At 37.1% G+C, this 24,035-nt stretch overlaps 1 protein-coding gene across 1 annotated transcript in view; it reads right to left on the minus strand.

Annotated features, from left to right (window-relative positions):
• Window positions 1-24,035, minus strand: part of SPATA6 (spermatogenesis associated 6) — a 37,800-nt gene that overhangs the window by 7,245 nt on the left and 6,520 nt on the right. Inside the window, exons 5-12 of the mRNA XM_015870510.2 lie at window positions 22,887-23,011; window positions 18,315-18,395; window positions 16,141-16,419; window positions 14,515-14,596; window positions 13,043-13,083; window positions 11,898-12,076; window positions 4,286-4,385; window positions 1,262-1,350 (exon numbers count right to left, since the gene is read on the minus strand). Coding sequence (XP_015725996.1) covers window positions 1,262-1,350; window positions 4,286-4,385; window positions 11,898-12,076; window positions 13,043-13,083; window positions 14,515-14,596; window positions 16,141-16,419; window positions 18,315-18,395; window positions 22,887-23,011 — 976 coding nt within the window. The remainder of the gene's footprint in view (window positions 1-1,261; window positions 1,351-4,285; window positions 4,386-11,897; window positions 12,077-13,042; window positions 13,084-14,514; window positions 14,597-16,140; window positions 16,420-18,314; window positions 18,396-22,886; window positions 23,012-24,035) is intronic.

A 24,035-nucleotide genomic window follows, 5' to 3' on the forward strand; every position in this document is an offset into this window, starting at 1 on the left:
AATTACACTCACAAATCATATTAACAGCAGGATTTCTGCACGCAACTCCCTGCTCTGAAATACCTGTCAGATGCTTTTGTTCAGTCATACATCTCCTTTAAGAGTCCCAGAAGTTCTTTTCTGAGTGAATCATATACTAAATATTTCACAAAACACGGACCTCTTCCTTACTCCCAGTGGTTCTGAATCACCTGCTTTACTGCCAACATTTGGTTGACAGAACCATGTCCTTCTGTGAACTCTGCCTCTGTCCTTGTATCCTGTTTATGAGCACTGTGCTGAATGCTCAGCAATCAGACTGTCCTTTTATGTCTCGCCCTTCAGTGAATGGGATTAGTGCTGCTGGCCTCTAAACCCAAGGAATGGTCTTTTCCCAAGCTGAGTGCCACATTTCATAACCCATCACTTCTTGATTCTCTAGTATCAGGATTTGTTTCTTCTTCTGTTTCACCGTCTGCAGTCTCAGCACCAATCTCAAACTCCCAAAGCTGCCTCAGAACAAAAACTTGCACTTTCTCTCTCAGAAACACATCCTACACAATTTAATTGCAGCATCTCTCTGCACAGAGGATAAGGAGGCAAAAAGGCTACACGCAGAATACAGGAGTGAGCTCAAGTACAGAAATGCTAACAACTTCTGCAGCAACTCCACATCCACATGAAAATCCAACACTAACTAGATCCCTTGCATGTAAGAGGCTGTGAATTACAGGAATTAATAAAATCCAACAAGTAAATGAACTTTTGAGAACGTACTAATCACAAGTTGAAGTTCACTACTATCTGCACACTGAACTAACCCTCCTTTTCACAGAATACAGAGATTATTTTGATGGCCTATGTTAAAAGACTTGCACTACATTTAATTAGCAAAGTAAAATCTCTTTTTTTCTCCCAAGTGTCAAGCTTCCTCAAACCCAGCACCACAGTTCTAGGGGTTTTGTCATAAAGAAAAACAGAAAGCATACAACCCTAAAATTGCCCTGCATTACATCATACCTTTTCCTCAGCAAATACACAAGCAGTTTCGACTTATGGATCATTTTTATGACCAAGTTCAGTAAGAAAACCCAGAATTTAATGAACGCTAATTTTATTAACACAAAGCCAAACAGAATGAATGGTATAATGATAGCTAACTATTTTCTTTTTAGGCAAAAAAATCCTGGTAAATCTAAAATAACACAGCTCAAAATAGGATTTTAGTATTTAAGGAGTAATATTATGACAGTTCCTTCTTGGTCAGAGAAAAACCCCATACCTGCTCCGCAGATCACTTAAGGGTACGTGTGCTTTACGTGAAGATTCTCTTGTTTTAGTCAAGTTTCCTTTTGATGAGTTACTTTCATCCTGTAAAAAAACAACCCAGAAATCAAATTCTCATTACCTTGGTTTCTGATTACAATGATCTCATTTCAAAAATACTTTCTTTCCACTTAGAAAACTATTAAAGTGCTTACATTTCTTGGGGGGAAAAAGGGACAAAGTGTAATGAGCCAAACGCTATTTATGAACACTTTTAATTAAGTTCAGCACAACTCAACGAATAATTTTCAGGTAATAAACTAGAAAGAATTTCTAGACATTGTAGATCTAAAGAACCATGCAGACAGCATTAGCTTCAATAACCCCAAAACATGCAGGTTAAATGCTATGAAACCTACTGCTAACTGCTTTACTTTTGTTTCTTGTAAAAGATGGGAGACAGAACCAAAAGTTTCCTGCTAACAGCTTTTCCACTAAGCTACCATCATTCATGTCATGCATTTTAACAGAGAGAAGTCTTCTGCACGTCTGTACATTTCCCATTGCATACACAGGGCAAAGAACATGCTTAAGTGACTTTTTAAAAATACCTCTAATACACGTAAGGATCCTTGAGCGGATCTCTTAGGAGTTGCTAGAAAGCAATCTTACCATCCAAATGATATCTAGACTTAAATAATCCCTTGTTTACCCTCTCAGGTATGTATGAGAGGGAATATCTCATTTGAAATAAGCCAGCTGCCCACCTGAGGTAGGATGGTAGAAATTTCATCCAAACAAATACAACCCTATTCACTCTGCTCTGAAAAACAAGGATGCTATGGAAAAGAAGGCTTTCAGCGGTGGTTGTAGCAGAAGCTAATTGATGCAAAGATTAGTAAACAAAATTACCTTTCACAATACATCAGAAATAACAGGAAAACAGGATTGTGAAGTTAGAATAATCAGACTCGTTGGAAACACAAGCCTGGGAGAGAAGATGATAAATACGGCAGTAGACAGCAAAAAGATGCAGAAGTAACTGAACGGCAGAAATGTGTATGTGGAAAAGTCTAATACAATCCATTGCACTGCAATACAGGTAATAAGCATGTTTGTAAACAGGAAAACTCTTCCTTCAGCAGGCACAGGCTACACAGTACTGAGTAGAGAAATTGGGGTACAGCAGTAAATAAAACTCTTCAGCATTTGCCAGAAGCAAATTGTGTTCTGGAAAGCCAAAAAAAAAAAAGATGAAAATATTATGATACTGCCAGAATGTCACAGTGGAAAGCTACAGCGGACACCCTAAGGAACCTGCAGCAGAGCTCCAGTCACACTATATTACAGAGCACTATGGAAACAATTTTGGAAAACACAGATGGATGCTTCTGAGGATGGTTGTTTAGCATTACATTCTTAGGAATAAAACAGAGTAAGATTATTATTATTTTTTTTAACCTTTCAAAGTTTAGAAGACCACACAAACTGGAGCCAGAAATCCACTCAGCCCATTGCAAGTACACAGAATCACCAAGATTGGCAAAGACCTCTAAAGATCACCCAGTTCAAACACCCACCTACCACCATTATTTCCCACTAAACCATGGCCCTCAGTACAACCATCAAAACATTTCTCTACACTTCCTTTGCTAAACTCTCACTTTCAAGATGACCCATTTACCTCATCCATCCACTATATAACAGTGCAGACTAGATTTCTGGCAGCTCACAAAATCATCATTTTTTGATATGAACTGAGGAAGGCACAACACAAACTGGATCAAACAATCTTAGCTTGCATGAGAAAAAAACCTTTTTCATGGTTGAAAATGAAAAGCACATCAACTAAACTGAAAATAAAGATTGAGCAGAAATGAGAAAATAATCAGATTAAGACAGCACACAGGCAACACAAGTAGCTGCCCACAATGGCTACAGCTGGGGAAATAAACAAGTAAATAAATCAAGACTTCAGAGCCAAGGCAGATGTTCTTCAGTATATTATGCAGCAGCAGATTAAGACAACAACCTTGTTTTTTTTTTTTGCCCCAGCCTCTGCCAAGAGTTTATGGTACTCATTGCACCTCAGTCAGCAGAGCTCAATTGTTGGTGCACTACTGGTACATCTACCTTTTCTGCACTGAAATGCGAGGTGGGAAGACGAAGGCTCTCCCACTCTTTATCATGCTTCCCATAGACACGGTAAACTCTGGCAGAGGGGTGAGGGGACAACAGCAGCCTAAAGCAGATTTCTGTCAACACTCCTTTTTATAAGAAAGCTGAAGCAAAAAAAAGATCTTCCCCTACTTCAAGAGGTTCATCTCTTTGAATCAATCAATAACATCAGTGTGGTAGATTTTCAGACAAAGAAAAAAAAATCACCAGAGCTTCTTATCTCTATCTTACCTACTCTCACCCTTATATCCTTTTACCTTTCCTTTACCTCATCTCACACTTAAGACCCTTAAGTTCTCTGCAGATGAACAGTCTTTTACGAATCCTTTGCTGAGGGAGATCCTGTGCCATGAGTGGGTTACTCAAAATTGCAGTGACAAAAAAAACAAATGACTGACTGAAATCAGAGTTCCAAATTCCATCAGACTCGAGGACAAAATATTCTGATCCCAGGCTTAATATCATTAGATTTCATTTAGAGCCAGGTAATTAATGGGAGGAAAAAACTTACAACTGGAGAATAATATTAGCTCTACATACAGCTGGACACCAGCAGCTTTTTATGTGCAGATGCCCATGGTGTTCCGTAATAGATCTCTCACATATATTTTGCTTACATTGAAAGCAAAGGAATCAGATATAAAGAAAATTTGTCTTCTATACCCTTATGAGGTTGCCACCCGTCCTTAAAAGCTTCACATAAGGAGGCTACTGAAAACAGCAAGAAAGAGTTCAGCTTAAATTCACATTTCTACAATCAAGTGTGCGTCAAAGACAGCATCATAATAAATTCAGGAGTGTAAGCACAATTGTCTTCCTCAGTCGTTTCAGAAAGAAGAAAAGACTTAATGTGCAAACTTACAAACACCAGGCGCTGTCTAGCACTGTGTGTCCTTAAAATATTTTTCACTCTTTTATGGATCTCATCTCCATTTGCTGGTGAAGGCCAACCAGAGTTAAATCTGCAAGAGGAAATAACACAAAAAAAGAAGAAATATTCGCAAGTTGAAAAGCGCTAACATGCTTTTCCCTTCAGTTTCTATTTTATTTTCTGAAAATCACAAAGCATGCATAGCTTCCTTCTATTTGGAACATACACAATGTTTAGATTTGAGTTTTCGGGGTTTTTTTTTTGTACTCTGAAGTACAAGGAAATAAACATTTCGAAGCACTGCATAAAGAACACTCATCTACAATTCCAGCATAAGATACAATGCACAGACAACATTGATGATTTTGTGACAAGTAGTATTTCTGTAATGTCTGCTTGTCCCTACAGAAGAGCAAAGCCATACAGTTGGGCAATTCCAAGTGATCAGGTTTCATTTTCCTCTTTTTTAAAGCAATTATTGTGCACATGAAAATCAGAGCGAACAGAAACAAGGTGCTGAATCAGGACTGTGCATCTTCATTTCAGTGTTTCCTGACATCCAAGAACCTGATTTGCACCAAGGAAATAAAACAAAAACTCTGGCTAAATATGAATATGGGTGACCAGCCAAGCAGCCAGCTGTATATCAGCTGGACTGGGGCTATGAGCCTTTCTGACCACTTCTCATATCATCTGTTATTATACAACAATACAAAAAGAAAGTAGTTTTGCTTCTTTTATTGTCCTGTGCATAACTAACACAGACTCAGTTATTATTGCTTACCTCTTCAAAATCTCTCTATTCTAAACAGCCCCCATATTTTCAGCCCATATATGAGTTTCCTTAAATCAAATAATCTTTTTCTGAATGCTTCTATTTTTCTCCAGGAAAGGGTGCCAATAAATAGCACAATATTGTGAGGATGAATCATATAATCTATAGGGGGGATGTATTTTCTGTATTTCTAATGACATCCAACATTGTTTATCTCTGGTTCATTACAGGCGAGGATTTTCACAAAGCTGGCTATAACAACATCCATATTAACATCCAAAACATTCACAATTAATTTCAAATCGAACAGCATGCATGGCAAATCCATATAGTTCAATTACTCAGCATATAGAATATCAGGATTTGTTGCATTAAAAGTCCTAACATAATTTTTTCCTAAAAGAAAAGTCGTTTGTGTGAATTTGTGTGAGAGAAGAAAGCACTGACTTTAAAGAAAATAGTGGTCTAAGTCAGTTAGGCAGACAGGAACATTCATTTCCTTAATAAAGTCAAAACCAGTTTGATGTACAGCATTATAAAGTGTGTGCTCTGTCACTAGCAGTGTTTGGAACAAAACCTCAACCCTGCAGCCAAGCTACAACACACTACTTCGAGTGAATCAAATCAGGAAGGAGTGAAAAAGCTCCTAAAAACATCTCATGGCTTGCAATTAGCCCTTACAAACACTAATATTAAGGAACATCCGTAGCACATACGCTCAAAAATCCGCATTCTAGATGCAGTGAGTCTTTTCAATGTAAGAAATAAAAGCTAGAGCCATGAAGTCATGGCATTTCCCTCGCATATATACAGTGGCTGCTGATTCTTCCAAATCCAGGTTGCTGGCAGTGAGAAGTTGCAACAGATTACCTCAGGGAAATAAATTTTATGAAATTCTTATGTAAGATTTCAGATCATTGTTATTAATCTCAAATTTACAAATATCCTCGGAGATGTGCATTTACTTTTGAAAAGAAGAAAACACTGCTTGCTACTGTATTCATTTAGAAAATATCTGGCTACGTCTGCAAGAAGGAAATCGAATTACTTAAATCAAGAACCATTACATTTCCTCCTCCAGGTGATTTCACTGATCAATCCACTAGTGTGCGCTGTGGTATAAGAAATGTTGGCTGCTCACATACATCCCAAACTTAATTTATCAAGGGAAAAATAGAATCAAAACCTTAAGTATGATTAAAAGCAGTATCAGCTTATTTTAATTAGTTTTGCTGGTGTTGCCATTGTCTAATTTTAGTAATAACTATCGAGTCTAAAGCACATTTAAAGTCATAACGTTAATATTTACATCCAGCAAAATGCAAAGTAAAATAAATTCCTGCCTTGAAATGTAGCACCCATAATCTGAAGTGAAACCTCTTCATGATATGCTAACTCTCCTACTAGAAACATTTTAGAAGCAGGCATTAAGAGCACAGCTTCTTAAGCCATAAACAACGAGATTCCGTTTGCCTAACATGACCAATAAGGTGTTTTTAAAATGACTGGTTACTTATTTCTGTGATTAAGGTGTCAGTATTGTACTGCAACATTGAAAGGAAAGTCATTTCACTTCAATGACTGTTTGTCCTGATAAACAAAATAAACTTCTACAGCTGTATTCTTTGTCATACTTTCAATTTTCCCCGGGACTTGCAAACATTCTGCAGTTACATCAGTTTAAATTGTTTATTGATTCCAATAGATTGTATAAACACTTTGGAAATATAGCTCAGTGACCTAGAAAAAGCCAGATCAATCAGAGAACTTCTCAAGATTAATTTCAAAGATGTTGTGTCGAGTACGATCAAGGAAACAGAACCATTTTCCCTTGTAATGTGACTAAAGGCATTTATACTCTTTATGAGATAAGGCTTTTTTATTTTAAGGTCATGCAGACAACATCTACCTTGATAGAAGAAAAAAGAAGCCAAGCACAGTCTAGGTCTTGTGTTAAAGATTAAAGCAGTTTTTTGCATACAGTTTAATCCATTAGGATGAAATACTCCATTAGAAATACAAACAGAATACATTCATCCGCATACTCTTGCAAAATAGCAGCTTGCAAACTTGAGAGAGGTAATAAATAGGAATTTTCAAATGTCAGACAACCCAATCATTCACTTGCACATAGCAAAAATGTTAATATCACATTTCAGTGGGAGATACTAATACATTTCAGATGGGTAGAATTAATGCAAAAGCCTGCTGCAGATATTTGCAATGCCTATTGTGACCCCTTCCCTCACCATCACACCTCCCAGCCTTGTGAACAACTCTGTGCATCTGGCCTCCATGAAGAATTCATCAGCTTCAAAGATACAGACTTCATGCTGAGCAAAACCACATACAAGGACAAACTATCAGAGGACAGAAATCAATGAAGTACTGCGGTACCAAATTCACAATTGGAGAGGATGCTGCTGTAATTGGGGGGAAGGGAGAAAAGAAATAACTCTTAAACTAAGTATAACCTCAAAAACAACAATCTTACAGGAATTTGCACACAGAGCAAAAGAGATTCTCAGAAAACCCAAATATATTTAACTCTGAAATGGAAAAAGAGCCAGAGATTTTACAGTCAGGATGTTTATGAGCATGTACAGAAAGTGGAGAAGTTACTTTATGCTTGCTCAAAAGGGCATGAAGTAGTAATCTAGCAAGATGAACTCAGTTTTCAATATATACTGGTCTGCAGTGGAGGCACAACAGAACAGCTGAGCTGCACTTAACAGTTTTACTGGTCTACTTCATAAAGGATACAATTTTGTTTTGCCTGCTCTTCAAATACCCTATGGCTATAAACCTTAGTACAGATGCAGATGTACAAGTGCAAGAGTGTTTTCGAGTCTATATTGGTACATACTCTTTTATGAATTGTAACAAAAATGTAACAATATGAAAATCCTTATACTCACAATATTTGAAGTGAAGGAAGAATGCTGCTTTCACAATGCCAGAATACCCACTATGAAGCAGAAACAACTTCAGCTCAAGATCTCAACCACAAGCCCAACCATCCCACCAAAAGTTCTAGCCCTTCTTGTCCTAGATGTTTAGGATGTCAGTAATGGGTTGCACTTTCTTGTACTCTTTGGCAGCTTTCCCACTTCTCTGAATATGTTTATTCATATGCAAAAAAAGTTCTGACATCACTTTCAAACTTCCCTACTGAGCAATGAAGTTGATAAATAATATAGAATTTGGTTAAACACATGAAACAAGGCTTCTGTACTACAGTCTTTGCAAGGTATAGAAGAGCTGATCTATGAGTGCTGCTCCCAGAATTCAACTTAGAGAAATGCAAAATATGAAAGATTCCTCAAAAGGGGGGGGGGGAGGGGGGGAAATGATACACTCAAAAGATCTGAGAACCACTTTACTGTAAAACTGAATTCCAAAACTTCCAAAATATTTGGCTAAAATCAAGCAGGAAACCAAATTGCAGTCCCCTCCCAGAGCACGCTGCCATCTGAAAAGCCCGCTAAACTCTTTAGAGTTCCAATGTGTGGCAGAAAGCTCTCAGGACTTAAACATTTATTCTCGCAGAAGTAAACCTTAGGTTAGGTTGCATTCCACTTTCTGAAATATAAGGTAAAATACCTGCAGACAGGATTTAGCAGGATCCAGTATGGCATTGCAAGCCGATACTTCCTTAGTACTTGAAAAAGGATGATAGAGATGGTAGAAAACCAGTATAGGAATATTACAGAAGCTATCTGATCCAAACAGTTAACCTCTGTCTTGCTTCAAACAGAACTTAGATTTCTGTTAGATTTTACAGGAACTAAGATCACATTTCAGCAGAACAACCAGAACCTCAAAAAGACATTGGAATGGCCTTTGCTCTGGAAATGGTTACTCTTCAGATAATAAAAAAAAATAAATCTATTGATCTCAAATGCATGAGAAATAACTCTGTTTTTCAACATGGGAGAAATGATCAAATACTGCTATGACTGCTGTAGTCTCTTGAGAAAAGAGTTCCTTTTGTGCCATCATACAGCTCCATTCAGAGGACTTCTATCACTAGCTGCCTTATCTTTACAGAAGAATGACTTTAACTTTGTATTTTCTGCAGATTTCAGTGCTGCAAGGAAGGCAAAGCTTGCAAGTCCCCAAGAAAACCACCACCTTCTAGGCACGCACAACGATATACAGGCACTATGAAAGCAAGGACTGAAGTTTCCTTTTCTGCAGCATTTCTAACGTTTTCACAAATCATCTATGCACAAACAAGCAGTCTGTGGGGGCAAATAACATTTTAAACACATTGATTGAAGCTGTCCAGACATCATAAACAGGAAAGAACATGCATGCATCATTGCTTTGCATAGAAGATAAAATCAAAATAGGGCATGAAGATGCACAGCCTCATCACTCTATTTTGAGTCAGTTTGCAACACAACAAAAGCTTTCCTGAAATGACCTAAATAATGAAAAACATAAGAACAAAATATGAAAAATAAATATTCAAAACTTCGGAGTCATGTCCAACAGTAAATCTGTTTACAGTTCTGCTTCTGGCTCAACTTCAGTGGAAAAGAGGAGAGCATTGATTTGAGATCTCTCAACAAAGGCTCACATGAAAGGAGTGGAAACTGCTGCAAAGGATGCAAAATCCCTCAGAGGACATTATGCAAGACCCCAAACTTTTACAATACCAAAAGGTACTGCGGTAGCTTAACAACTGTTCAGCAGGATTCAGGGGAAGTACTCCCAATGTGACAGACACTCACTTCATACTCGCTTCAAAACAGAAAAAGAAAGAAAAGGTGGAGGTAAGTTGTTAAGTTTTGTATTGACCACGGATTGATCAGACAAATAAACAGTATGTATGTATATGTGAAGCTATTTGTCTTTGTAATTCAAAATGAGATTGAGGAAATAACCATCAAATCACTGTCAGATAAGACTCTTGCAAATACTCTAAAACTGCCATACATCCAATAGTTCTGATTTTCACTGTATTTCTATAATCTATAGAATAGCATTTGCATGCATTTCCAAACATTGACCTCTGATCCATGCTTTTCATTCCAAGTCTCTGCCTACAGTCAGCTAAATCCATTGTTATCTTTCCAGAATATACTCTTCCTTTTATTTTTTTTTATATCTCAGAAGTAAATACCCAGGTCTTTAACATAAAAAGATGCTATACCTCTGAAGAGCTAAGAATATTTGTTCTAAAAAGAAAAGGTAACTTCAAAAAATTACTTCTCTTCTGGAGAGTGGGACTGGTAATGAGAAAAGGCAAGAACACCCAGATGATTTTAAGATGACCTAGAGAATGACTAACTTACTGAGTAACACTGGCTCACAACACACAAGACTTTCCTGCTATCCATACAAAAGACTTCGTCATCTTTAAATACTATTAGATACCAAATAAATAACCACCATTAGTCTCGTCTCTTAACAAGACACAGGCAACCAGTGCACAGTGTCAGAAGGGGAGATAGATCACACAAGAAGGTAGACAAGGTGATTAAAAAAAACAACAAAACACTTCCTCCAAACCCAACCACATCCTAATTCTCATGTAACAGCTCAAAGGCAATACTACTACACTAAACAACAACCATGCAAGTTTTCAAGCAGAGGAAGACATTAAATTACCAACTTGATCTCTGTGAGTACTAAAAAATTCAATCCCCACCTGCCATCTGTCATTTTTTGTTTTTGAAGAAAAAAATTGAGATAGTTCTCCTTTTTTGGAGAAAAAGTTATTAAAGTATGTGTAGGCTACAAAACACACCCTTTGAGCCCTTGCTAAATGAAGTACCAATGATAATACGGAGAGAAGTGTCTGGAATGAGTGCGAACATGCTGTCAAAACACATACATGAGCATGGCTTTAGATAAATACTTCAGAATCAAGGACAGGACATCTATTTGATCCCCAGCATCTTCAAGCTGTTTTAGGTACTTGGTTATTCAGGCCTAGATTTGTATAAACTTTTCTACTCTCAGAAAGATAACTAGTAACCTATTAAGCCAAATGTACAGCAAGAACATTGTGTACCAAGGACATGTTCTACTCAGCAGGAAGTAGGCAATACTTTCCTTGAAGGATTGGAGCGCTAAAACACAAAAAAGCTGTTGCTTGTTGAAACTTCTGTTGCACCCTCACAAGAGGCTGCAACTTCTATACTTGCCCTACATACTCACCTAAGAATTGAAAAGCACCAAATTAGGGAATATTAATATTGGAGGACTAAAAAAAGAAAAGTGAATATATACAGAAATGAATATACACACAATAGCTACAAAGGCCAATACTTCAGCTTAAAACAAAGCAAAAGAATCATCTCAGTCTGTAGACATACTAACTCCATTAAAGCTGGCCCATGGACATTACTCAAACTAGTCATATATTTGAAGTACATACTTATAAACACTAAGGTGAAAAGGAGAGAAGGAAAAAAGGCTTCCAAATAGCCCTCAAACATCCTGCTTGACATACATCTATATTTTTATTCCTGATAGCCTAATGCCCTCTGAAACATTATTTACCTATTTAAGTTTTGTCTGTTTCACATTTGGTGGACATATAATCAGAAGCTTTGTTGCTTCAGAGAGGTCAGCAACAGAGAGGTCAAAGATCCTTTTTATTGCCATATTATTTGTATTGTATTCATTAAGGAGAGAGGTGATGGCAAGCACAGCTCCTGATAAAAAGTCAAATACAAGGTAGTTGATGGGGAAAGATTTCCTGTCTTTTCATCCTGTATACCTCGAAACACGAAACCTATAGTCATGCAAGTACTGTTATCAACTGCTCTTTTTAATGATTCCAGAATTTCACAAACAAAAACAGGTCATTACCTTTCCCTCAGAGAAGATCGATTTAGTACAGAACTTAGAGAATGCTTCTGAAATGCTGAAGGTGCTGAATGCACTAATGAACGACCGGAATAGGCCAATCTGTTGGGTGAACCAGAGATCACATCCTCATTACTAACATCCGAAAAACTGCCATAGTCTTTCCCATGAGTAGATCTCGCCTGTTAAAAACAAGAAGAAAAAACACCAACCCTTACTAAAATGTATTATGAATAGCAAGATGTACAGTATTTTAAACTAAAGGGTTACAGGCTTTCCATACATGCAGGAATATCTACCTGCTGGAGAAGAGCAAAGATCCCCATTTTACAGAAACTAGCAAGTGTTCCCCCTGATATCTAACAAGCCACATTATGGTAAAGCCTGATTTTCAGGCCTTCTATCTTCTTACTCTGACTGCATAGTTTGAAGTCCATTTCACAGGATCCTCAGAGATTCAGAGTGATGCCCAAGAGTCTACACCAATGAACCTCAGACCTCTCAGTCTCTCCTCAGTCTGGGACCCTTGTTTAGACTTTTTCTCCCCATGACATTTTCTTCCTCCAGGAGAAAGTCCCAACTATCTGCTTATCTTCTAGTCAATCTTATACTATTCCAGTTACTCCTTTCATAGCTCCTCTTAATCTGAAATGCACCATGCGTCTTCATGTTTTACCCTGGTTTACAATAGAACAAGATAGAATCCTGACATTATCTTTAGATCCACTTTTTACAAAGCAGCTAAAATCTTAACGATTAAATGTGAAATGACAAAATAGTGGCTTGCCATTTGTACTTGAGCTACCTTTGCATAATATTCTAGAAAAAAAGCTTGATCTCAGAATTGCTGAGAAGATTACTATAAGCCGCTTCTAAAGGCTTTTCTACAGTCTTATCACAAGCCTTAATACCAAGGAGAAGTCCTTTACCTACAGGCATGGACATCTTACAGAGTATTGTCTTCCATTTGTGTTTCAAAATAACCCATCAGCAGGGATACACAGAGTTATATCAGATTTTAAATATCCTTTGTCTTGTTTTTGGTAGCAGAGTAGACAGTTTCAAAAATACCTACGCAGGACAAACCTTCTCATCAGAGCTTCCCCCCAAAAACCAGTATGTAAACAGCAGCACTACAGAGTACTCACTTTGGCTCTCTTGGGTTTGTATCTGCCAAGAAGAGAAAGATCTGGAGAAAGAAAAATATTGAATCCTTGAGGAAATTCAAAAGAAAATTTGAATGCCCTGAATTTTATAAAATCTTTTACAAAACAGCTTACCTCTTCTCCCAAACATTAATAAACCGAGTTATTATTACAGACTGTGAAATTCTAAAGCCTTCCCAGTAATATTTCACTATCTTCAGATGAAGACAGTGACTTCACATTTTATTCAATACAATGTTAATAACATTAAATCAGTGCAAGCAGTCTTCTACATAGAAGTAGCACATTTTCCTAAGCTACCTAAATCAATAAAAAGTCAAGCTCTATCAGTCTGAAAAAAAATCTCATATTACTTGATCTTCCCACACTTTTCGCAACAAGCTTCCTGACAGTCACCTCTTTCTCCTCCGATCACCTCTTCATTCCTTCACCCAGCACTGACTTACAAGCAGAAGTGCAAAGACCACAGAAGCAATAGTGGAGGAACAATTAAATCCACAACAGTTTAGGGTGTTTGACCACTGTCAATAGGCACCTCACCCCAAAGTGAGTGACAATTAACTCTGCCTTCTTCATCAGTTGTATCTCTCTGTAATGAGCAGCCCTAATACTGTTACTCAAGCCCAAAGAGATACTCCTATGCCATAAAAGCAACGTAAAGACAACCCATTATCACCTACCTGCACAAAAGTGAAACCTGCCTAAACTGTACTGTAATCACAGGAATTTATACTTTATAAAAAGTAGAGTTAAGTCTCAAGACACAGAAACACGACCAGTACACCATTTGGATATTAGTAGTGAGGCAGGTTTCATTCTCCTAACCACTGGCTAGATACCATCAACTCATTTGTAAGTACATAATGGTATCAGATGATAATAGGTCTATTACATTACCTCTCTACAACAGACTGATATGCATGATCCCAACAAGAATGAGAAACTGTAATATCCTGCACCCAGAACCATTACAAAGAAAAAACGTAAGATTGAAATTTCTTGTCCTGCATTCTCTATGGAACACTCAGTTACTGTTGCCAGTGAAAGGAGACACACATTTGCATTCTGGATGCTCATTAATAATAGTAAGCCACAGATCCACTTACAAATACTGCTGATATAAACTTTATTTTTGGAGCAACAGAGCTCTTGAATTTCAAAATGATCAACATTCTAGGCCTGACAGGTGGACTGAAACAGTGTGTCTACCTGGACTCTGGTATTTTCTGCTCCTACTTTCCTATCATGTAGAACTATGTTCCAAATTTCCTGAGATAAAGAAACATACAAACCCACCTTTAGCAATAGTAGGGTTATTCAGTACACTTATTCTTCCTATTGAGGAAGAGCAGATACTTCTCCATTAGGGACTGTTTCAAGCCAAAACAAAAAACCCACCTGACTAAACTATAAAATAAAATCATTAACAAGAGATAGCAATATTAAATACTGACCAGGTGTTACCTTGGACCAAGCTTCCATCGTGCCTTCTGGCAGGGTAGAGTAGGCATAAACCTCAGCACTAGGTTGTTCTACCTGAAACAAAACTACTGTTAAGAGGTGCAATATCAGATGTTTCAATCTCTATACATATTTTTAATTGGTTTTATTCATAAGACCACATCCAGTCCTTTCTGAAATAACTTATTCCTATTCAAATACTATTTAAAAATGTTATCAACATATATATAATTAGCATTATTGCATATAAACACAAACTGTTCTAGAAAATTCTAGAAAGCTCTGAATGTCATGTTGTTTAAAGGGATAATAATGCAGACCGTTTGTCCATATATAATGTCTTTTTGAAGACATCTTTTTAAAGACTATACAATACCACATATTTATTCCAAATTGTTAGACCTTCCAAAGTGCTGCTTTTTCTAGTTAAAAAAAAGTTACATTTCAACATACTTAAATTTAAATGGCCATGCAACGTAGTACTGCTAAACCAAAAGAGACCTCAAAAGATGCTCTAAAAGAAGCATCCTCATTCTAGAAAGGCCATGAGAGTCAGGAAATGGTACATTAAGAGACAAGAACTTTCCTTCCTGTACAAACATAACAGCAACTAAAATCAATAATCAGTATTTACAGATGTTGTAATTAACTGTGAACTTCACCTATAGATCACAAACCAGAAAAATTGATTAACAGGAGATAAAAGAAAAATATCAGACAGAGAGAGAGAAATAGAAGGTTGATGAATAATTAATGAATTAATAAGACTAATTTGAAGTTCTAAAAAAAGTACCTACAAGCATAAGAAAACTTGTGAAAGAACTTTAGAATTTGATAAGCTATTACGACTCGTACATAAACAAGAAAAACGAAATATGTGAGAGGCAAACACATTAAATGCTACGTTATCTCAATGGCTGTGACAAACATTCAAAACTGTAGACAAATCATGTCACAGCACAGAGTCAGAACAATTCCATCTTGGCCTCTACACATTCTCTGTGATATTCTTATGACAGAGAAGGGCAGAATTGTAATAAAGCAATTTGTAGGAGAACATGTTCATCCAGGAGGCTGTGCAACTCTTTAAGTAACTGCTTAATTTCAGAACAGTTCTTCCACATGCAGTTCTCATGAAGATGCTAAATGCAAGCAAGTCATCAGCTGTAAATCAAAGTACCAGAGATGTAGCTTTGAGTAAAGCAAGTGTTTCAAAGATCATAGGATGCTAACAGAAAGTTGAAAGAGGCAGTGTACACGCTCTTAATGTGACTAGACACTTCTTTAAAGTCTTATTCAAGATTTTTTAATACTAATATCAATTACTCCCAAGTTGAATTTATATAGCTATTATCCTGTCTAGCGTGGTGGAAAAAAAGAAATGGGGCCTCAGAGAATTTAACCAAGATATTCATGAAAGAATCTGATCTTTGTCTATTACTAACAGATAAAAGAAATTTTATTTTAGTTAATTTTATATTTAAATAACTATGTGACAGACTGGAGAGAAAAATTATTCATCTAAACTAAGAGATGAATGAATTTTTGGAGCAGCATTCAGTGAAAGAACAATGTTTGATCTCAGCTTAAGCTAGAAGCACTTTGTAGAGAATACATACCCGTCTAACTACAAACGGAGGTTTATCAGTTTCTCTTCTGAATTCGTAAGGACCAAGGTTTAAGTGGGCCAGTCGTTGCCTGGCTTCTACTGACAGCTCACACATTCGTCTTTTGGTGTATGGAGATGGAGAACGGGACTTGGAAGCTATTGTAGGCTGCTCATAGTTCTTCCTTGCTACACTGTGCCTGCTTTTCTTAGGTGAAAGCCTGTTTTTCTTCAGTAACTTTGTTTGCAGTTTACCATTTGGAGTCGAGTGATGTACCCAATTCAAGTCATCCTGAAGTGAAAAAGGGAAATTATCTGCTTTGACAGCATGCAGAACAAAGACCACTGACAATAACAGAAACAGGGAACTAATAATTTCAACAGAAACTGATGCTATATGTCAGCTGAAATTCCTCTCAAAACTGTAATCAGACAGCAATTTAAAAAACAACAATGTACTTACCATTTTGTCAGAATCCAAAAGAAGGTTAAAACACACATGACTACATGTTGGAAGTTAAGAATCTAATACTTCACTCAATTAGTTTGCTCATTCCTTTAGCATACAGAGACTAAAAAAACCAAATTGAATTTCATACCAAGTTCATTTAACACAAGCTTCATCTGGATTGGACATACAAAATTGTGCAGCCTTTTTCATCTGTTTAAAGCTTCTAAAATACATATTTTAAAATTCTTCTCCATTAATATCATGTAAAGTTGCCTAAAATTCACTGTACTCTGAAACAACAAACAAAAACAACAAACTACCTTCCCAAGATCATCTTCAATCACCCTCACCAGCTCCCTGTGCACAGTACAGTACACGAGGATTTTGTTTGCTTGCTTGTTTTTCACTGGCAAAGCCTACTTAACAATTCAGATTAGCTCCTCTTCCAAATAATTATCAAATTTTCAGTGACCAGTTTAAAAGTCTGTGAAACTCACTCCAGCACTGAAGTTTTATTCGAAATACATTATCATTCTTTTGCAATTCTTGGCATTAAACGCACATTTAATTACACTGAAAGCTTTATAGGTCAAGGAATTTTAGATTATACAACTTTTATCAGACTACTTACTTAGCAGCATGTTTTGACTCTGAATGGACAATTAGGCCTTTCAGCCAAATTTTGCCCAAATTCCCATGCTATAAAGCTCAAAAATAAAAGCATGGCAAGATTTATTTCTCCAGAATTATATTATTTTTTAAGCATAATGAAGTTAACATTATTCTTAAGTACGAATGTTACACGCACTATTTTAGTTCAGAGGAACCTAGGAATAAAATGTCCAACTTACCTTTGTGTCTTCCCTTACGTATGTAACAATGAAAAAAGACAAGGCTGAGTATGTGTTTAATGCTAAAATAGTGTGAATCAGGCATCACATACACAGTTGACATTGCTTCCTTGTGCCTGCGCTAGCACTTGCGCAGCTGGTAGTGAGCCACAGTGTAAAACTGTCCCAAACAAAAAATACGCTAATTTTCACTGCTGCTTTTGTTTTTCCATTTGATTGATGCTTCACCATTTGCAATAAACTAGAGAAGGAGGGACATGTAAGAGTAACTTCGCTTGACAGTGTCCCAGGAAACTATTGACACACACCAGTGAGGCCAGAGAAGAGTGATACCAAATGAGCTAACATATCAGAGAGGGTATTTCTCCCTAGTCTCTTCAGCTACTTCTTTAGCTTTACTCACTGTAGAAGCAGCATTTCCAGATTAATATTAGTGATAGGTTTTGCAACAGAAAACTTCATTTTGATTGTTGCTACTGATATAATTATGGAAAACAATTGGTTTATTTTTGATAACATACCTTCTCTGACTTCACTAAGCTTCATCGCCCCACCTTAATTCTAAGTGTCAGTAAGAGACAGCAAGAAGGTATCTTCCCACTACAATACACCAGGGATTGATACTCTGGCTGATCATAGCAAATAGCAGGTGATAATTGTTTCAGATTCAAGGAACTCTCAGCATTTACTGTCATGCACCAAACCCACTCTTTACTCCTTCTCGATTAAAAATTTAATCAAATCGTCAAGCACCCATGACAGCTGCTTTAACCACAACAAAAGAATGAGAAAAGTTTGAAGTGCACAGCATATGCAAAAAACTGGAACGAAGGCTATCAATATTAAATCTAGAAATTAAATTGCAAACAATTAAATTATGCTAACCTGTACGTGACTCCTTCCTGAGCTTAACAGACTTTCTGTAATGAGGAAGCTCGTCGAAAATCTCAATTTTGGTGCAATTCCCTAGAAGAGAGACAATAATTGAACATCAAGCCCCAACTTAAGATAAAGGGTATCAAAGAAGTAAATGTCACCTAATGTAACAAACCATTCCTAATTTTCAGCCATTTCCTTTGTTAATTTCAGCCTTTAATAAAGATAATTAGAAAAGACAGAACAGCAATGGTAAATGTCAAGATGCTAACATTTGCATTTCTGACAATTCAATTACAGATGATTATATTGCTTTCGTGCAACAATTAAGGTCTGACTTTCATTTCGATACATTTCTTAGTCAAAAGCAATTTTCAAGAGTTTTCATACCATGCTGTATAGCATCAATACAAATTCCAGTCATGATCTGGAAGTTTCACTCATGCTAACTTTTCATAGTCTCAATTGTGGCACTTTTTTTTGTGAATATATTTTGAAAATCCATCAATTACGCTGCAAATAACTATTCGCTTGTAACAGTGCCATCAAGAGTCCCCTTTGTTCTGTAACTCCCAGAGCAGCATCTGATTCCTGTGGGTTGTCTCCTATAATCTGCTTCTTTTCAATGACCTCTTAAGCACAGGGCTGCCAAGAGGCAGGTCTAGTTTGACTGATTGTAGGCAGTGGGATTCAGCTGGACCTCCTGGTCAAGCAGCACATGTGTACTAATGGACTGGTAGGCCCATGCATCTCTGAGACCTTCACCTCCTGCTAAACTGAGCATCTGTCAACATATACAAAATGGACTGAGCATACGAGGCAGAGAATTTTACATACAAGTGCCACATCTCAAAGCAGCAATATTGAAAAACACACACAAGAACACAAGATCATGAATACCACAGGCAAATGAGAATAATCTTAGAGCATCCACCACAGCTCTATATAAGCAAATAGGGATTTGAGTGTCCTTAGAACTTCCTACTCTCTCTTCTTTCAACACAGGAAGCTTGCTGTACAGCCCCAGGCATCTGCATGCAAAGGCATTTGTACAACTGAACACACAAAATTACTGTGAACCAAAAAAAACCTCATCATTGTGTGATCCTGCCCCACAGCTGAGAATTAGCAGGAACTTCATGAGTGAAGGTTACTGCTGAACCAAAGGATTCCCTGCCACCTGCCTAAACACACATTCATTTCCCACAAGGGTGAATGATCCAGCCCCAGGTTAGATTATGGAAATGAAATGACAAAAATGCCAAGAAAGCTCAGTTAAGCAATTAGTAAGAGTCTGGCATTCAATCAAGTCAAGTTATGGCATATAAAAAGATTTTAGAGCTGACCATCTTTAATCAACTCATTTTTATTACTAATGAATTGTCAAGTGCTATCAACAACTTATAAAAGGACACGTCAGAATTAGCAAGCCTATAAAATAGCACCTCCTCTTACAGAGAATGAAAACAATTATTACATGCTTACAGATAAAAATCAAATAAAACCACGGTTCTTCAGATAAATGGCTCATGGAGAGCACACAAGGGATAGCACTTGCATACACAGGATTGGGTATATGTCATAAGTAACTTATAGATCAACAGAAAAAAACAGTTTTTCCTGTTTCCTGCAACTCCCAAACTAGGGATTGCTAATAGATATTCAACATAGAATTGTGTAAAGACTATTCTATAGCTCCAAACGCTTCCTATAAATGAAAATCCAGCTAAAAGTTAAAATCCAGCTAAGTTTTGTGGGTCTATTTCCCTGCCCACTGTCTTAGTGGTGCCAGTGGAAGACTTGTTAGTACTCTTGTACCAGTCATTGAACAGACATGACATGGATATACTATTGACTTCCTCATAGGAAAACTGTTCAGGTAGTTCATATTCTCTGGAAACCAAGTTAAAAAACAAGTCTAATTTAAGAAGCATAAGGACAGATCTGAGCTTAAAAAGTATATATGTACATAACAGAACATCTTCGGTTGGTATGCCAATGAAAGACAGTGGAACTGAAAAGAATATATTTAAGTAACATAGCAAATACTTTATGAAGGTGGGGAATGGAGATAAGAATGCCAGTCAAAAGCCACCACCAGTTCAGGCTTAAACATATTCTGAATGGCAAGAGCTGCAGAGAAACACAGAAGAGCCAGCAAAAGCCTCAGCTGGGCAGCACTGGACCAGGAAAGATAACTTGAGGCGTATCTGGTATGCGTATTGTGCTTGTAAGCCTCAGAAGATGTTTAGCCAGAGACATTATCAGCCAAGTGCCAGACTTCTGGAGGAGTTCTGATCCTCTCAACTTGGGATCCCTTCCAACTGGCAGATTAGCAGTGTTCATCAGACACTGCTTGTCACTGCCTATCTGAACTCCACAACTGTAACCACGCTGTTGTTACCTTTACTTTTTTATTAAAAGATAGTTATTGGGAACCAAGGTGACAGTGAAGCACAGCTGTCAGTCTAAAACACTCAATATCTCAGCTAGCCATAAATAACTTTTTATGTAGGAATAACTCAGTTTGAATAGCACATGAATAACATGAGTGGTTTTCATCCACAGGACCTTGCTTCACACTTGGCCTTTTGTTTCGTGTTTACACTCAGTGCTTGGCGCTGACAGGAGACACTTGTCAGTACAACTTAGAGAACACTAGAAGATGGAAACATTTGAGACTTTACAACTTCTGGAAATACAAATCCTCTCATTGCTACCCTATTCGGCAACCAAAAAGAAGAGCCACAAGTAGCTATTTGAGAGACTTCCTTCAATTCCATCAAACACAGCTTCATTATTACTCCTGAAAATGGGGTCAGTGTGCCAAAATCCTCTCTTTGAGCTGTTCTGATTTTCTGTGATGGAGATACAATAGAGCATAAGTGATGCCTCTGCAGTCCTCATTTCAGGGCAGAGATGTGCTTTGTTTACACTGCTCTTGAGGACATGGAAGGAATTTCTGTCTATCATTAGTCAACATTAAAAAGCTACTACAGTGTCATTATTTAGTTGCATATTCAAATGACTCTAAGCACACCTGCTCACAGCTCACTAAGTATGACAACTTCTTTTGCTAGAAAATATGTACTTTTTTCTTAATCCAACAAACAAAAACAATGCAGACTTTTCTATGTATTTCTAATCACTGAGATGTTTCTCTTACTGACTCACAACACCAGAACTGTATTTGAGGTTGTGTTGAGAACTCTGTACTTAAGGTCTTCTTCGTTGCATGGTTTTGCTGACAAATATATACTTTTTGAACTCTTAGTTCCCTGGTTGTACTCAGAGAAAACGATGAAGTGACAGGAAAGGAATTAACAGCAGGATGCAGGGATGGAACTGTAACTGAAGGCTGGATACAAAACTACAGCAACTTAAAAGCCATATAAATGGAGGCTGTTGTGGCTCCCCCCCCCCTTTCAGATACCAATAACATTCACAGGATAAGTTATATCTATTTATCTATATATATCAGACAGATGCCATGACAAAAAATGGCTTTTTCTTTCTGCTGGGACAGTTTAAGCTGCTGCAGAATCACACAAAATCACAGCTTTAATTCACTGAAATGTAGCACAGCATTAGACACCAAATTAGCACTTCTAATTGCAAGTGACAGGGCAATTTCCAGGTTGCCCTTGCAGGGGAAAGATTATACCAGCCAAACGTTACCAGTGACCTTTAATCAGCCATCTACCCACCCTGGCAAAGTGTTTTTTAATCCAATCACAACAGATAGGGCAACTGAGTCCTAATTCCAATGTTCTGTCGCTCCACTAGTACAACTTAAATTCCAAAACACATCCCCGACACCAACATCTTCAAAGTGCCTTCCTGACATCTAAGATCCAACAGTCTAAAACTCTCTGATAGGGCAGTGTGAGACAAATTTATTTCCATTCAGTGTGTACTCAAGCCCATATCTCCAAAAAATTAACATTAATCCATTGCACTCGTTCTGCCAATTAGTTGTCATTTATCATAGCTTTCATAAAATTGTAGAAAAGGCAGTTATTAAGAGAGCACGAATAGGCTGAACAGACCTTGAAGAACAGGCTTTGGAACTGAATCACTAAGTTAAATTTGAGTCACTATTTTGGTGGTGACTTTGGACCTGCCATAGAATTATATATACATCTGTAGCTACTGTCATTGTCTTAAGCACTTCAATAAATGAAAACAAAATGCTAAAAAGGGAGATTAGAGGGGAGGGTTACATGGTTTATTTATTGAGAATTGTGAACCTGATACAAAATCTCCCCCTCCTCCTCTTGCATTCTGTCAGCTACTCAACTGCATCATGGATTAAACTGAAAGAGAGCTATGTCATGGAATCACATACAAACCACGTGGAAATTAACTTCTTCACATTAAACACTTCTTGGAAGCACTTTGGAAAAACAACAACAACACAATACAACAACTACAACTAAAGTGTAACTGTGGATTTGTACATTCAACACCTGAACTGGCAAAACACATCAGAAAAAGTCGCTTTTCATTTTGAAGTTGTTCAATGGGTTTCTCCACTGAAACACACTGTACCATAAACACAATCTAAAGGCATTCACTCACAGTAAAGTAAGAAGATCTCTTCATTAAAATCTCACGATCTATATCATGGTGCCGACAGCTAAGCTTAGGTTCAGGGAACAGGAAATCTCTTGTATTTTCTTCATAAGTAGCTAGAATTTCTCCAACTAAAAAGAAAACATGCACTTTAATTAGAAATTTGAATTAGAAGTAGGCTCTACAACTCATACCAGAATAGAGAATAATGTCACCAATTAAATCAGCAGCAGAAATATTCAGAAACTGGCCCAAAAGTATGGTTCCCTTACTTAAAAACTATACAGAGAACAGTTGAAGCAATCTTCATTAGGAGCCACAGAAATCTCAAGGTAATCCCTTCAGTAGTTTCCTCTTTCTCTATTTTCTATGACACAGAAGAAATTAGCAGGTTTTAGCCAATATGTTGTGAAAAATTGCCTTGGCCCATATTACAGAACACTGATGCTTCCCAAATTGCAAACTATTACCAGAAAGAAACAACATCAAAATCAGTGCCTTCAGATTCTCCAAACATTATGGTCTGCTACTTTCTTTTAAAATATTTCCTTCAGGGGAAACCCATGAAAGCATATTTTTTATCTAAAAAAGCTTAAGTTGTGCTATTACAGTTATTTTGTCATCTTCCACTGGGATGTATCACACCTACCTCTAAGTCCTGAAACCACTGAAGTCAAAATCTTTTACTCCCCCCTGAAAAAAATTCACACTCACTCTATTTTCTTGAATAAATAAGTCTTGTGAATCACCTGAGAGAAGCAATTGTTTCTTTGAAACTACTAAAAGCAAGTCTAACAGAGAGTGTTTTTAATACCAGTTTCCAAATGAGTTCTCTTTCAAACTTGACTTCCAATAAAGTGCAGACTTGCATTATTCATGGGAACACTTGAATTTCATTAAAATAGATTTTTATAATCACACAAACCAATAACAGAAGTATGACAAATTGCTATTTATTACTGTCACGTATCCCAAGCGACCTGTAATACTTATAGCGAAGATAAGAGTTTTCCCAGCGGTCACCATTAAAACAGAAAAAAAAAGTGCCATTCTGAGAACGAGATGATACACTCTGAATTTCACAGACACACTCTGCAAGTGAATCATGATACAGTAAGTGAAGTCCTGGATGATTTTGGTTTATTTTCTATTTTA

Source organism: Coturnix japonica, chromosome 8 (assembly GCF_001577835.2).
Source record: "Coturnix japonica isolate 7356 chromosome 8, Coturnix japonica 2.1, whole genome shotgun sequence".
NCBI lineage: Eukaryota > Metazoa > Chordata > Aves > Galliformes > Phasianidae > Coturnix > Coturnix japonica.